Raw genomic sequence first — 13,213 nt, 5'->3', positions numbered from 1 at the left:
GCACCCCAATTTACAAGTCCGAAAAAACTTAGACTCCGCTGGGAATCGAACCTGAGACCTTTTGATGTGTGAGAAACTCACTTTGCTATCCCCAAAATCCAAATTCCAAGCCGAAAAAAATTCACCCTGCTGGGGAATCGAACCCGGGACCTTCGGCTTAGTGGTCCACTCATGGAATCTACTTTCCTTTCCATGAATTCTTTTGAAGTTATCTTTGCCTTTAGTTGTTTAAAAACAACGATAAGTTTTTCTGTAAACACCTAAAAGCAAATGATTTTTTTTTTCTTCTTTTTATTAACTATTATATTATTGTGTATTTTATTTTTGATTCATTACTGTAAAAGAGATGTTTTTATTTTCTTTGCATTTTACTTTCTATTACCAACGTAAGTAGGTACTACATTGTTTTTTTTTTTTTTTTTAATTTAGACTGTGAATCAACACAGGACTGAAGATTCCTTTTGCCAGGAGTTTCAATATTAATAAAGTCTCATTTGGATAGGTACATTTTTTTTACAATAATAAGGAAAAAAAATATTTGCAAATTTCTGGCATATTGCGTGGTTGTGTAAATCAGAGGCAAGTGCAAAAACGAAATTGACAAGCCGCGTAATATGGCAGGTATTCAAATGGCTTTGTTTTATCGGGGGGAAAAAATCAGTCGTATTCAGGCAGGATAAACCATTAAACAAGATAAACCATTATACTTATCATGTGCATGTATTTTATTAGAGTGTGGTTACATTAGGAAAGAATATACCTTGTTTAGCCTGCCCGAATAGGACTGACGATTCCCAGCAGTCTAAACAAGGTCTCCTATGCTTTCTGTACGATAAAATCACAAGCGCTGAAATGTCGTACATCTCTGTACGACTATTATACCGTATGTACGACTGTTAAAACATCGTATCTAGTCTTCCCTAGTTTGTCTAACCGTACACAAGTGCATTCATAGTTTTGCCGGTCGGCACTAGACAGACAACCTTGGCTAGAGAATCTAGAGATGAGATGATGATGATGATGATGGCTACAAAGTAATAATAATGTGATAGTAACGATGATGATGATAATAATAATATTGATGTGCTAGTAATGTTATTGATGATGATGGCTACATAGTAATAGTAATGATAATGTTTTAGTAATGGTAATAATAATAAATGACGAGAGGAGAAATGAAGAGAGGCGGATAGTGGAATGATGAAAATCAGGCCCGGAACTAGGTCTTTAGCCCTACAATATCTGGCCCTTTAGCACTTCTTATTTTGAGCCATTAGGCCCTACAATTTCATACCTATAACTATATTACAGACACAAAGGTCACACCACGAGATCTTTCATGAGGATGTTCATTTAATCAAGTTCAATTGATTTAATTCACATACAGGGTGTTCTTTTGTCTGGCTGGGGGACATTAAACAGGAAGGGGACCAGCCTGAAATTCCCTTGAAGAAATAGCAAAGCTTGAGTGCGAAGGACATCCACTCGTAAAAATTTTGAAGCCAAAACCAAATGTCAGTCCAAAGCAATTACCCTAGGGCTGATTGAGAGGCTGGCCCCGCCTGAAAAGGCGAGAAAAGGCTAGCACCTACAAGGCAGAGGCCTTCCAAGCTAACTAGGCTTGCTTCACCGATTTCTCGATTTTGAAATTTTGGACCGATTGCAATACTCATTGAAATAGAGACCAAAAAAGATTTTTTTTTTTTTTTTGTTTTTTACATAAACCATTTTTATTTATTTATGATTATGAACATAAAGAAGATTGATTGAACATTCAAAAATTCAATTTGTGGGCATTCATTTCATTTTTTATTCATTGATACATTGTCTTTTACAGTTGTTTCGATTTGTTTGCGGTGAATCTAATGAAGCATTGAATTCTTTGATTTCAGAGCTGAAAACTGAGGATAAGTTGGAGTACCAGTTCTTCCCATTACCAGGACCCACGCTTAAGTTCCAAGTAAAAGCTAACAATGATGCCCATATAGCGTTCACCCAGGCACCGGGGGAAGGAGAACCCATGTATGAGGTACGAGAGTTTGAGAACCGCTGGGTTGTTTAAGTTTTCTTTGTAAAGATCGTGGGTTTCTATCAAAACCATAATAATCTATAAAGCTACCAAAAGAAATTCATACAAAGATGTGAATAAAGTCATAAAGCTTAAAACTACACAGCCGATTTTATCTTTTTTCAAAATATGTACGTATCTGTAAAATTCATTTAGAACATGGATCACTAAAGTAAAGTAACATTGCGCGAGGTTAATTTAAGGTACATCTTATGGGCAGGTAGGTATATAAAAAATATCAGTTAGAAACAAACAAGGAATTGGATAGGTAGGTATGTAGATAGGTAAGTAAAGATAGACCTCGTCGATCGACGAGATGAATCTATGTTGTCGAGGCAGTGTACGGTTTCAGTCGACGTCCATCGACGGTCGATTGACGAAGTTGACTACCTATGTGTGGACACACCTTTAAATTTAGCATTTGTGTGTACTTAAAGTCGTAGGTCGTATTAGTCTAATACAGAGATGTATCTTTACTTAAGTTCCAAGATAAGGGTTACCTTGACTTGTTGACCACTTGTGTTAACCTGACGTCACTCTGACCTGGTGACTTGTATTTTTTTTATTATTATTATTATTATTATTATTATTATTATTATCAGGTATTATTACTATTACTACCTATTATCTTTTTCTTTTCTTTCATGAGATTGTTCCAAGTTTTTCGGGGAGTCGAGCTCGTTCCTGAGTTACCAAGATCCTGAGCCGTTCCCAGTGCATTACTATGGGGTGTGTACGGGATGGGGTGCTGCGGGGGAATGGTTCATTGAAGGTAAGTGTCAGAGCCGTTCTGAGAACGAGCACTGAATCTCATCTCAGAGGGCCCAAGTTCGAATCTCGCTCGGAGCCGAACTTTTCCGTCCAGTTCATCATAATTAAAGAGTATTAGAAAGTAGAAAGGGGTCAATCCCAGCCGAGGTATGGAATTATATCCTCAATATTTGACCACAATAATATTACTAGGTAGTAGCCTACTGTTGGAGTAAAGGGACTTCTCAGTCCTATGAGAGCAGTATAAATAATTATTATAATGCCTACTGCTGGAGTAAAGGGACTTCTCAGTCCTATGCCAGTAGCATAAATAATAATAATTATCTTGATTTTTTTAAACAGACTCAGGTGGGTAATGTAGCTTACCTACTTATTACTGGAATAATAGGCATATCTATTCATGTACCATCACAGCACTAATTGCTACTTTGGATACTTAGGCCAGCTACACACACTCAGACAGACCCCCGTCTCACAGATCTGGGTGGCCTGGGTCTGTCAGAAGGTCTGTGCATGAGTGGCGGGCACAGACTGTAAGAAGTACTTCAATACCTTGGGGCCCGCTCAGGACGGATTTTATCCTGAACGGATAATATTCGTTCTCGAAACGGCTGACTTTCTCCTATCCCGTCGTCCTTTTCTCTTCGATTTCGGGACGGTCACGCCTTAGGAGTTACCTACAGTTCTCTCTGTTGAACCCCCTAAAAAAAAAAAAAAACACCTTTGCCCCTTTCTTCAGAGTCTTGAGGAACCCCCTTGTCTATACGAGCCTGATCCGTCTGTATTGCAGTCATGCTTGCAAAACCTGTTGAACGTGAATTTATAATCCCAAATCCAATAAATAAATATCTAAAATAAAATGAAAAATATCGATCAGTTTTTTATACATCGATCCAAGGCAAATCGGTTTGGTACTAATTATTATCATGTTTATGAATTCGTGCTTGCAAAACCTGTTGAATGTGAATTTATAATCCCAAATCCAATAAATAAATACCTAAAATAAAATGAAAAATATCGATCAGTTTTTTATACATCGATCCAAGGCAAATCGGTTTGGTACTAATTATTATCATGTTTATGAAATGTTTATAACGAAACTTGGTTGCGAATATTTTAAAATAGATCAAGACAGAGCAATGTTCAATGTGATCATGATTAAAAAATATTATTTAGTATGTACCCTTCTATATTTTTTATACTTACATCTAAGGATAATTATTAAATTCTATGAATTTACGGACTTTGAATCAGGAAATAATAGGTGAATTTCCTGTAAGATTGAAGTCCTTGTGTTTAAGGTTGTCTCGGATTACTGACAGGCTCAAACAGTCAAACACGGTATGGAAATTTTCCGAAATCTTTGATAACTACCTAATATTTACTACTATTTATCTGCCTCATCTATTAGGCAGTTATCTATCTATTTTCTTTACACTTATCTGGATACCTCTGTAGATATCTATTTATCATGATTAACATGAATTATTTCTGGGGAAACCAAAAGTCACAGAGAATATTAAAGGTAGAAACACACTACCCTCACGCCACGTGAGCTCATGTGAGCATGTGGAGTCAGAAAGATGTGGTTCAAAGTTATCTCATAATACATAAGTATATATGTACATAGTAGGTGATTTCGTTCACGATAGCTACACATATATTATGAGGGTAGGTACTGTGTTTTTACCTTTAGGTTCAATCACACTGAGGCAACATGTATTAGCATGCTGTGCATGTTGCACTGAAGCATACTTCAAAACCATCTCAATCTACGGTCAACATGAGGCTAGTGATGTGTCTCATGAAACTGTTTCGAAACCCGGTTTCGAAACCGAGAGTACGGATCCGGTTTCACGAAACCGCTGAGTTAAAGTTTCGGAACTTGAATTATGAAACCCTATGAAACCTCAGACTCACAACTCTAGTGATATAGCAAGGAATAAGGAAAGAGGAAAGAGAAAGACAGAAGCGCAAGCGCACTACAACCTATGTCGATACCTACTGAACTCTGAACTGAAACTGAAACTGAAACATCCCGATATAGCAAGAAATAAGGAAAGAGAAAGACAGAAGCGCAAGCGCACTACAACCTATGTCGATACCTACTGAACTCTGAACTGAAACTGAAACTGAAACATCCCTGCTTCGAGTGCTTCGTTACGTAACGGACCCGAAGGTTTCAAGGTTTCGGTTTCAGTTTCGGTTAGTGATGTGTCTCATGAAACTGTTTCGAAACCCGGTTTCGAAACCGAGAATACGGATCCGGTTTCACGAAACCGCTGAGTTAAAGTTTCGGAACTTGAATTATGAAACCCTATGAAACCTCAGACTCACAACTCTAGTACTCTAGCACTGAAACTGAAACTGAAACCTCCCTGCTTCGAGTGCTTCGTTACGTAACGGACCCGAAGGTTTCAAGGTTTCGGTTTCAGTTTCGGTTTCGGAACTGAGATCCGAAACCTTAGAGCGTTTCGAAACCTGGGATCCGGAGCCCTGAAAAGTTTCGTTTTTCCCATCACTAAACCTTATCTAAACAGATAAGGTTCGTTCTCGTAACGGCTAGATAAAATCCGCCTCCTCTCTTCTGCGTCTCATTTTCCCTCTTGAAAAGAAAAATACGGGAATTAGTCAAACCACTAGGTGGCGTGGTAGCGCCTATACCATTGGAAATCCATGATGGCGCAATTCCCGAACCCCGAAGGTCTGTTCGGTTTTGATTGGACCAGTGGTCAGTTTTCTGGAAGGAAATTACACTTAATTTCTTAAAAGAAAAATACGGGAATTAGTCAAACCACTAGGTGGCGTGGTAGCGCCTATACCATTGGAAATCCAACATGGCGCAATTCCCGAACCCCGAAGGTCTGTTCGGTTTTGATTGGACCAGTGGTCAGTTTTCTGGAAGGAAATTACACTTAATTTCTTCTAGATACTCTGGTGCCAATACGTATTGTAAAACACAAGCGTCTGATTCAGTCATAGTCAGAACTATTGTCCTCTCCACCATCTTCATCCTCCTCCTCCTCCTTGTCTTGAGCAAAATGTCTTTGGACACAGCGGACATAAATACCGAACCCCGCTATGCACAGCCATATGCTCCATCAAGTCGCTCTCCTGTATGTAGAATTTACTACACTGAGTACAATGGTATCGTTTACCATTAAAATGTAGCTTCATGTGCCTCCTCAAATCTCTCTTTGTCAAGTAGTCTTTAGACGTTGAACACTCGTTGCACTGGTACAACACCGCCTTGTGTATTTTAAGAATATGGTTCTTCAAACTGTGCCGAGAAGCGAAAGTTTTTGGACATTCACTGCAAGGATGTCTAATTCCAAAATGTTCAAGCATTGTGTGTGCCAGCAAATCTTTCTTTAGTTTGTAAGCTCGGAAGCATTTGTTGCATTGAAATCGAATGCCTCTATGAATTGCATTCTGGTGTTGTGTCAAGTATTTCCTTGTTGAAAAATCTTTTGGGCATTCCTCACACTGGTAGCGAACACCTTTATGGATATCCATGTGCTTATTCAAAGTGTCTTTTGCAGAAAAGTTTTTTGAGCAGGCGTTACAATAGTATCTCATTCCGCTGTGTGTGGCCATGTGTTCGTTTATTTATTCAAAGTGTCTTTTGCAGAAAAGTTTTTTGAGCAGGCGTTACAATAGTATCTCATTCCGCTGTGTGTGGCCATGTGTTCGTTTAGGTGACTTTGAGATGCATATGTTTTCAGACATATGTCACACTCATAACGTATGCCTTTGTGACTATTTTTTATATGTTGCTTCAGATGACTTCTTGACGAGTACTTCTTTGGGCATTCTGGACATTGGTATCTACCATCCTCACTTTATGACTATTTTTTATATGTTGCTTCAGATGACTTCTTGACGAGTACTTCTTTGGGCATTCTGGACATTGGTATCTACCATCCTCACTTTTTTTAAATGATTTCCAATTGTATTCATTTGTTTCCGCATCAGAATATTCATTGCATGATGTTTCTTCTTTGACTTTGAACCCAATGGAGTTTTGACTGCTATCCCATTCTGCATGTCCTTTATTAGTTTCCGTTCCTTGAACAACTTTAATTTGTGACTCATTTGGTTCATTTACATCAAGGCCCAGATACCCCAACCTATCCATGGCACATCGGAATATTTATTGCATGATGATTCTTCTTTGACTTTGAACCCAATTGAGTTTTGACTGCTATCCCATTCTGCATGTCCACTATTAGTTTCCGTTCCTTGAACAACTTTAATTTGTGACTCATTTGGTTCATTTACATCAAGGCCCAGATACCCCAACCTATCCATGGCTTTTATTTCTTCCGCTACCTTCATTTCCAGTTCATCAGGTTCTTGTTTGATTACAGCTTCATTTACTTCAAAGCCTGGATGTTTCAGTCTATCAATAGCTTCTATTTCTTCCAGTACTTTCATTTCCAAGTCATCCATGTTTGTTTCATCTTCTATTTCTTGTTTCACAGACACCTCACAAGGCTCTTCTAAGGGTTCCTCTTTTATTGTAGGCATATCATCTTGATCAGTAATGGCTGTACCAAATATTTGTGAATGCTCTGTTTCCATATTTAAAATGAAATATTTTCAGGAAATAGGATGAGATTTTTGATTTGTCTGGAACAAAAGCAGAGGAAAGTTGAAATTAATCTAGTTACCAATTGAAAAAAAAAAGTAATAATAATAAAGGAGGAACTGTAAGAGCAGAGGTCTTTTTTATTGTTTTGATATCTAAGAGAGGGGGACAGAAAAGAGGACAAAAGCAAGGAGTTCCTGGTTCAAACCTCATCTGTTAAGGTGTACTTTGCCCCTGACAGAAATTGAATCTGTGATCTAGCAGTTACAAGGTCAACATGCTACCCTCCAAGCTAAAACTAGTCTGGTCAATCCAAAGATTGATTTTTTTTAGCCAGCCTAGTTAGCTTAGTTGGTAGTGCGTCTGCCTTGTAAGCACTAGGCCGCGGGTTCGATTCCCACCTGGGGCAGATTTTATCCTGATGGGATAATGTTCGTTCTCGGAACAGCTGGCTTTCTCCTATCCTGTCTTCCTTCTCTCTATAATAATCCCCCTCCCAATTATGTTTGGTTGAATCCCACAATGAGCATCGCTCGCGGGGATTACCTCTCAATGATCCCCCTCCTCCGGCTTGAGTTTTTGCTCCGCCTCGACTTTACCTCATTGTATTGAACTTTTGAAAATAAACAAATAATAATAATACATAGTGCTTATTTATACTGCTCGCATAGGACTGAAAAGTCCCTTTACTCCAGCAGTGGGCTACTACTATATTGTGGTCAAATTCTCGAATTATATTGAGGATAAAATTCCATACCTTAGCTGGGATTGAACCCACGCCCTCCTGTTTACCAGGCGAGCGCCTTGACCACTACACTACACCACCGAGGCAGGTTAAGCAAGGCCTTTTCTATTGAATGGAACAGTTCCAATATATAGAGTAAAAATTATTTGATCGATTCCCGCGTAAAAAGTTGTGAAAAATCCAAATCTGAGGTCGAACTCCGAAAAAGTAACTTCAAAAAGGTCGAAAAGTCAATTTTTACTTTCCTCATCCTATAGGAAGGAAAGTAACGTAATCGGGTCAACTTTTCAATGGTGAGTTTTTAGCGCCAAAACATTTAAATTTCTCTTTTCCATTTACTTTTGTGTTTCAGCACCATAATTAATTTAAATAACTAAGGTCTGAAACCACAATGTGAATTCAGACTCAGTTTATGTTTTTCTCTCGGATTTAGCAATCTGATTGGTATTTTTTTTTTTTTTTTTTTAATCGACCAATCAGATTGCTTAAAATCCGAGGGTTAAACCTCAACAGAGTTTAAACTCACTTAGTGGACCCTGGCCTTAGCTGAATTCCCTTTAGAGATGATTTTTTCTCTCAATTTGAGTTTGAGTCAAATTTCCTCTCTCAATAAGATTTTGGAGAAAACTGAGGGACTAAATTCCTTCAGACTCCACCCTGTTCAAGCCTCTGAAGGTGCTATAATGTCTCCTACTTCGACAAAAATCCCTACTACAAAGGTCGAGAAATAGCAAATAAAAACGTCAAATTTCAAGTTTTTTAAAAAAGATCAATTAAAATTGTATTGTTGACAAAAAAATTGAAGGGGGATAAAAATTCCCAATATCAATATCTATTGCAATTTTTGCCCGATAGACGATAGATTTATCCATAGAAGTTATAGTTCCCTCTGTCAAACATCTTAAAAAAAAAAAAGATTGATTTAACAGGTTGAACATGGCAGGTAAAACCAAAGGTCCAGTGAAGTTAAGCAATGCTGCTTGTGATGGCTATCTGGAAGGGTGACCATTAGAGTAATCTTGTATGCTGCTGGCTTTTCCCAGCTCCACTCAGGCTATGTGAATGTGAGTAGGTGGGTAGCTTGTTACCAAATGAAGAGTAGGTTGAAATGATAAACATATACTTCTTCACTATTTGTAAAATATTCTGGGTTTTATTTCATTTTCATTTTATGGACTAGTTTCGCCGGTGAAGGCATCTTCAGCGTTACAGAAAAATACACATAAAAAGTTAAATAATACTTTAAAAACATATATAATCTGGTTATATTGTACAAGAAACACACAAGATCAAGATGGACCTTCACAAAGTTACAAAATCTTCAATCTATCAAAGGAAGATTATTTAAAAGCCCTGCCACAGAGCGCATTAGCAATTATACAGTGACATTGAACCTCTATCAAACAAAAGTTACAGTCTAGGCCAGCCTAGTTAGCTTAGTTGGTAGTGTGTCTGCCTTGTAAGAACTAGGCTGTGGGTTTCATTCCCGCCCGGGGCAGATTTTATGTTTGTTCTTGGAACGGCTGGCTATCTCCTATCCTGTCTTCCTTCTCTCTTCGATTTCGGGATGATAAGACCATAGCAGTTACAGTTCCCTCTGTCAAACCTATTTTTTAAAAAAAAAGAGTTAAAAGTCTTACCTTCAGCAAATAGTGTTAACACAGAGAACTCCAAGTGTTTTCAAGACTTCTTCATAGCTATTTTTCAATGGTTCCTGCTTTCATCACGAAGAGCAGATAAACTCAGAAAGGTGGAATAAAAAATAAAAAATCAAGAATAAATTAAGAAATAAAAATTTCCCCCAGGCTAAAAGCTAACAAATCAATAGAAAATTTTTGTTGTTCAAATTTGAAAATTCCCGGGGTGTTGATTGTAGGCATGAACAGCGTTGCCAAGTATAACACACGGAAATACCGTACACATTTTCAATTATTACCGCACTCTGAAATTATCGTACGGTGAGTTAAAGGGGGGGGAATTATCGTACGGTACCAAGTATACGTCCACGGGCTTGTGCTTATGATTCCTTCTTTCATGGACCATGCATCTAGAGTGGACAAAGTGATGATAAAAATCTGGTGTGAACATCACACGACTTTCCTCATCCTATTGAATGATATGCTTATTTTGGGTGTTCTTGTTCTTATAGCCAAACTTTTACAATAGGTATCTCTAACCGTTTAGTCGGTATAGCTAAAAACGGTCAAAAACCGCCAAAAAGCGGTCAATAGCGCTTGTATTCTGTTCTGGGAGGGGGGGGGGGGATATCTTGACTTTTTGATAGAAAAAATTGAAATAAATAGTACAATTTCAAGATGTTTAAGCAAAAGAGTGTCCATTTTTCCCCCATCACGCTCAATGTACTGTGGCTGTCTTCCTCGTCTTCGCTCAAATCGTTCGATTTAAATTTCTCAAGTGATTTAGTAACTTGGCTCTTTTCTTTCACCGACAAGGTTTTTTCGGGGGGATATCATGACTTTTTGAGAAAAAAAGGAAATATAAGTACAATTTTAAGATTTTTAAGCAAACGAATGTCCATTTTCTCCCATCACACTCAGTGTACTGTGGCTGTCTTCTTCGTCTTCGCTCAAATCGTTCGAGTTCAACTTCTCAAATCCAGCAGCCAGTGTCGACGCGTTTTTCTGCCAGAGGAACTTGAACCCGTCAGTGCTGGAGTTCGGATGGGGGGAAGAACGCTTGCGACGCGAAGTAGTGAGGGTGCGACTGTTACGGCACTGACCCGGGCAGCCTGAGGGGGAAATATGAAGGATTAGGTGTGTTGTAAGAAGGAGAAATGTTGTTTTTTGATTTCTTTTTAATATTATGCTGGGCCGGAAAAAAGGTAAGACATTAAAAATAATAATAAAATAATAAGACATTTTTCTTTTGTTGTATTGTATAGTTATAGGGCAAGAAAGGCAAACTAATAAAATAAAATGAGCAAAAACTCATGTACAAATGCTGTGCGGGAGTTTTACTTACCTTTTCTTGATTCATTCCTGCTCTTCCAAGAAGTTCGAGACTTTATCATCTCTTTTCACACAAAGCGAACAAAATTCAGAAGGAAACACAAAAAACGCATAATGCTTGAAAATAAAAGAAATGAAACTGAAAATTTTGCAACATAAAAGAAATATAACTGACAGACTGTTCAACAGTTTAAAGTAAAAAAAAAAATAATAAAATAAAATAAAAAAAATAAAATTGATAACTCTCATAAAGTAGAAAGTGATGAAACGAAAAACTTTAAAATAGAAAATCACATGCATGCAAAAATTGCTGAACAAAAGAAAATAATAATAACTCGCTATTTGTCTCGTGCTTCGCACTTTAGGAATACTAGGTTTAAACTTGGTTCAAATAAATTGGTTGGTGAACAATCTGATTGGTTGATTTCAAACTTTTTAGCCAATCAGATTGGTCAATCCGAGTGTTACCTGAACTTGAACCGAGTTTAAACGCAGACTCTGATCAAAGCCATTACAAGCTCACAGTGAAAGATAAGAATAGTGGTTGGGTGGAAGAGCTTCTCGAGAACCCTGCCATTAAAAAAGTCATTGAAAAAATAAATAAAAGTCAACACAGACATAAACAATGAAATAAAAAAATTAGAAGTTCGTAAAGTATAATATGAGTTGGAAATAAAGGTCAAATAAAATAAAAATAAACTATTAAAAAGAAGGAAAAATAATAATATTAGAACTACATAAAAGAAATTATGGAAAAAAATAATAATCTATAAAGCTACCTAAAGAAATTCATACAAAGATGTGAATAAAGTCATAAAGCTTAAAACTACGCAGCCGATTTTATCTTTTTCAAAATATGTACGTATCTGTAAAATTCATTTAGAACATGGATCACTAAAGTAAAGTAACATTGCGCGAGGTTAGTATCCAGATGGGTGTTCATTATTTTTTGGGTCCCATTTGCTCATTAGATTTTAGGCCCGACGGGGGGGACCCCCATGGGGCCCCTTTTCTCAGTGATTTTTACAGATCACTGCACCACTAGTGTCCAAAATAGGTAATAATTACGTAGTTTTTTATTTTTATTTTTTTTTTTTATATCTATAATCAAGAAGCGGACAAAAAAAAAAGAAAAATCGGCTTGAAAAGTCACAGCACACAGTATTAAGGAACAAATGCTCAACTGACCCCGCCCTCCTTCGCTTGCCCCGCCTACCTGTTGTAGTTTTCGTATACACAAAGGAGGCCACAAGCACCGCTATTCCCACCAATAGCACTGCGCTAATAACGAGAACGGCCAGAACCAGGGCACCGCCTTGCTCTTGGCCGGAAAGAGAGGGGAGGGAGAGAAGGCCGGAGGCCGATGGTTGCGCGGCCGTGTACATTGCGTCGGAAATGGTCACGTTGAGATCGTCTGGAAAAGGGTTGAAGAGCACTGAGTCATTAAAAGGTTAAAAAGGTTATTTTTACTTTCCTTATCCTATAGGAAGGAAAGTAATGTTTTAAATAATCTAAATTAAGGGTTTAAAAAAGGTGAAAAACAAATGATAGTAAAAGTGTGAAAAACGTTTAAAAAACATTGATAATTCAAGGGACGGCTTATTATTATAATAATGGGCTATCAAATATCAATACCACTAATGGCTGATAACTAATTGCTAAATGTGTACTAAATTAAATAAATATCAATACTTGGTTCTTCTTTCTTTACCGATTGGGTTTTTTAGGGAGATATCATGGCTTTTTCCTATGTAATTCGTAGTTGAATACGTTATTATGACGTTATTACCATTACCATGTGCGTAGGTAAAAGAGGAATACATTTTTAAAAGGCTTTAATGAGAGGATTCTCACACTGTGAGTTCTTTCACCCAACTAATGATCTACTTCAAGCCAAAACCGTTGGCAGAATAGAGAATTTTACTTTAGAATCTTTTATTACTCAAACAATTGGATAAAAACTTTTTCAGGAACAATATATATGTATGTACTAAAAAAATTGAGAAAAAGAGAGGGAGGAAGAGAGAGAGAGACATACACAAGGGAAAAGAAGGAGAAAGGAAAGAGAG

The 13,213-nt window shown here is 37.4% G+C and overlaps 2 protein-coding genes and 1 long non-coding RNA gene across 3 annotated transcripts in view; 1 reads left to right on the top strand and 2 right to left on the bottom strand.

Annotated features, from left to right (window-relative positions):
- LOC103514212 (peptidyl-alpha-hydroxyglycine alpha-amidating lyase 1) overlaps nt 1-13,213 on the bottom strand; it is a 50,356-nt gene that overhangs the window by 29,718 nt on the left and 7,425 nt on the right. The window lies entirely within an intron of this gene.
- LOC113469490 lies at nt 2,135-12,198 on the top strand. Its single transcript, XR_003392884.1, has 2 exons — nt 2,135-2,260; nt 12,064-12,198. It is a non-coding gene; the product is annotated as an uncharacterized LOC113469490 (long non-coding RNA).
- LOC103514205 lies at nt 10,429-12,552 on the bottom strand. Its single transcript, XM_008479071.3, has 2 exons — nt 12,361-12,552; nt 10,429-10,924 (listed from the first exon to the last, which is right to left on the bottom strand). The coding sequence occupies exons 1-2, from the start codon at nt 12,527-12,529 to the stop codon at nt 10,695-10,697; spliced, it is 399 nt and encodes a 132-aa protein (XP_008477293.1). The 5' UTR covers nt 12,530-12,552; the 3' UTR covers nt 10,429-10,694.

This window comes from Diaphorina citri, unplaced genomic scaffold (genome assembly GCF_000475195.1).
Source record: "Diaphorina citri unplaced genomic scaffold, Diaci psyllid genome assembly version 1.1 scaffold1101, whole genome shotgun sequence".
In the NCBI taxonomy this organism is placed as follows: domain Eukaryota; kingdom Metazoa; phylum Arthropoda; class Insecta; order Hemiptera; family Psyllidae; genus Diaphorina; species Diaphorina citri.
Note: the sequence above shows the minus strand (reverse complement) of the source record. Positions and strands in the feature narration are given on the sequence as shown.